Below are 3,498 nucleotides of genomic sequence, written 5' to 3' on the forward strand. Positions count from 1 at the left end.
AAGAATTGGATTAGAATTGGACACAAATTCTGATTATTTTGGAATAATTACAGTAAAATTTAGACATACGCAAAAATAAATTAAAAATAAATCAAAATCAAAATAATTCAATACATTAAAATTGCTAAAATTAAATAGACTGAACTGTTAAAAATTATAATGAAGTATACAATTGACATTTTCTGAAAATGTAAAGTAAAAAGTAAATAAAATATTTAGACACTTTGAATTTATCTATTTATTAAAAATAATCATTTTATTTTTAAGAGGGTAAAATATGAGAAACAATAACAATGATCCAAATAAACTGTAAGAAAAAAAAAATGAACCCATCAACAATTTTTTTTTAAAATAAAAGAAGAGAGAAAAAAAAGAATTTTGAGAGCAATCAAATGTATTTTGTAGCAGTTTAATAACAAGTAAAAAACAAAACAAAACAATATTGCCACACAAGTTAAGAGAATGCAAGGACTTTTTTTTTTTTTAATGTAACTGTCAGCAGATAAATTAAAAATGGCTGTTATAATAAAAATGTTTTTTGTCAGGAACAGGACTGTAGGAGAGACGAGGAACACTGTCACAATCTCACATACGTGACTGATAATAATAACACATGAGAGGGTGTTTGGGGCCAAATGATGCCGTGACTGATTTACTCCAGGATGCTAACAAGGAAGGCAGGAGGTCAGTGTGGTGTCTGGAGGATCACTCAGCGTCCTACAGTCTCTATCTCACCCCCCCCCCCCCCCACCACCACCACCACCACACACACACACACACACACACACACACACACACACACAGTGTGTGAGCAGAAGCGGGCAGCACTTCCTGTCCACCGTGGCACAATCACCCACACGGCTCCTTTGGTTGGTTCCTCTCAGTCCTCCTCCGTGCCAGAGCTCCTCGTCGCTCTGCCGGCGGCCCGGCGGCGACACCTTGGCTGATGGTGGCGGGCTGGAGGGTGGGGGGAGGGGTGGTGGTGGTGGTGGTGGTGTGTAGTTCTAGCCACCGTGGAGTGTGGAAATAAACACAATATTGTCCTGGTCCTCCAGTCGGTAGTCCAGCTGGCCCTGAGGGTCACGCAAATACATAAATAGGGAAACCAGTGTTTGCAAACAAACATGCCCCCCTCCCTCCCTCCACACACGCACACGCACACGCACACACGCACACACACACGCACACACACACACAAGCACAAACACACCACCCCCTACTGGGCGGTGATCAATGACAAACTTTTCATTTCATTTACATCCTGCGACTGAATCAATGGCTTCAAACTGAGGCGTAAACGCCAGCGCACATCCTCCAGCAAGGAGACACACACACACACACACACACACACACACACACACACACACACACACACACACACACACACACACACACAGTGGAGCAGTGAACATGTCTCCCAGTTCTCACCATCAGCTCCCAGTCGGCATCGTTGATAAGCACCAGAATTCCGGGTCTCCTGCAAGTACAAAATTATAAATAAATAAATAAATAAATAAATAAATAAATAAATAAATGACACAGTTTATTGGTATCACACACTTCCACACACAACTACCACCAGCAACATCTGAAGTTGACAGGACAGAAATTTAAGATTGACTGGAAATTGCGCTGCAAAAAAATGTTTTAGCAGCAAGAAAAAAGAAAATTCCACGTTTTTTTCCCCCACGTATCATTTGACAGAAATCATCTAGATTTTTTCCTAATAATTGTTAATCAGTAAATATCAGTGACATGAGCCGAGATGTGAATAAATATGAATATATTTATTTATTTTCTAATGAGCATCACTAGCAGCTTATTTGGAGAAAAAAAATAAAAAATACAAATATTTAAAATTTCAATAAGAACAAATAAAAAAATAAAATAAAGCTTTTTAATTTTTATGCATCTCTGCAATATAAAGAAAAAGCCCTGAGAAGCCACACTGGTGAACACACAGCTTCAGACAATTCTCACTGCTCTCAATTGAAGGAACAAATCGACAAAAATAATTGTTAAAAAAGAAAGAAAAAAAAGATGAAGAACGAAAGAAGCATACAAACTGAGCCTAAATCCTGTGGAAAAAAACAGCTGAAGGTTCAGACCTTCAGGATCCACTTTGCATCTTTGTTTTGTCTCCAGGTTGACGAGGAGATTAAACGCACAAAAGAAAGGTGAAAGAGACACGGATGAAAATGAAAATGTTGGAGCAAAAGGTTCGCTGCACCTTTGCGGCTCCTCGGTGACGTCACTGAGAAGAAGGCAATGCGAGAGGAACCGCACACACACACACGCGCGCACACACACACACAGACTCACACACACACAGACTCACACACACACACACACACACACACACACACACACACACACACACACACACACACACACACACACACACACGGACTCACAATGCTGTGTTGGGGAGGAACAAAAGAAGAAACGGAGCATCCGTCAGAAGACAACAAAGGAAACACCTTGATGACGTTGGCCGCCGTGCAGCCGACATAAAGCGTGCATGCGTGCGCACACACGTGCACGCAAACACACACACACACACACCTAATCTATAGGGTTTATAGGTGCGCAGGCTCCATTCACTGGTGTGCAGGAGCTATAAATAGTGGCGCACAAAGGCAGCTGTAAAAGTCAGCCAGCGCTGGAAGACCGCTGCGAACCCCACACACACACACACACACACACATACACACACACACACACAGACACACACAGGTAATCATCTCACTGTAACCTGAGGGCTGGACTCTTATTTTTGCAGCATCTCAGCACTTTCTTCACCCATAGGAGAGAAAATGATAAAAAATAAAAAAAAAGAGCAGAAATCTACATTAAAACCTTTATATTGAGATTTGAATCAAATCATCCGCAACACATGAGGCTTTGTGAAGTCACACGCGATCATTTACAGAGGTGCATTAGGTTAGGATGTGTGTGTGTGTGTGTGTGTGGCGAGGAAACACACTCACACAGAGTCTCCCTGCACAAAGAGCTCAGGCCGTTCCTTCAGCAGGTTCTGTTGGATCCACACCAGCAGCTGCTTCACATCCCCTGCAACACACACAGACACACACACACACACACAAAGCCCATACACAGACAGACAACAGAGGTCACAGGTCAGAGGGGAGAGGTCAAGGTGCACGGCTGCAGCCCCAAACCCGGTCGATGTGACGCGACGGAATCACCAGGCGGGACGAAGGCGTGTGTGTGTGTGTGTGTGTGTGTGTATGTATATTTATGAGTGTGTGTGTCTGATAGGCCCGGGCTGGGGGGAGGGGATCCGGCGTCGGTGACCACGAGCGACGGCGGCGGAGGAGAAATAGAAAACGAAAGGCAGACGGCTTGGAAAAAAATCTACACATACTGGAATGGTGGAACAATTGGAATCATTGGAAATATAAAACTTCCCGTCGACATCCCCGTTTTTTTTTTCTCCCCCCCAGCTCTTCACCTGAACATCAGCGGCTCCTGCCA

General features: G+C 43.1%; 1 protein-coding gene across 1 annotated transcript in view; it reads right to left on the reverse strand.

Moving 5' to 3' along the window:
• Window positions 1-257: 257 nt before the first annotated feature.
• The window catches only part of urm1 (ubiquitin related modifier 1), an 8,589-nt gene continuing 5,348 nt past the window's right edge, over window positions 258-3,498 (reverse strand). Inside the window, exons 3-5 of the mRNA XM_076013937.1 lie at window positions 2,991-3,072; window positions 1,429-1,477; window positions 258-1,073 (exon numbers count right to left, since the gene is read on the reverse strand). Of these exons, the coding sequence (XP_075870052.1) occupies window positions 1,005-1,073; window positions 1,429-1,477; window positions 2,991-3,072 (200 nt within the window). The 3' untranslated portion in view covers window positions 258-1,004. The remainder of the gene's footprint in view (window positions 1,074-1,428; window positions 1,478-2,990; window positions 3,073-3,498) is intronic.

This window comes from Nelusetta ayraudi, unplaced genomic scaffold (assembly GCF_046127955.1).
Source record: "Nelusetta ayraudi isolate G7.1 ecotype Tasmania unplaced genomic scaffold, CSIRO-AGI_Nayr_v1 ptg000162l, whole genome shotgun sequence".
Classification (NCBI taxonomy): domain Eukaryota; kingdom Metazoa; phylum Chordata; class Actinopteri; order Tetraodontiformes; family Monacanthidae; genus Nelusetta; species Nelusetta ayraudi.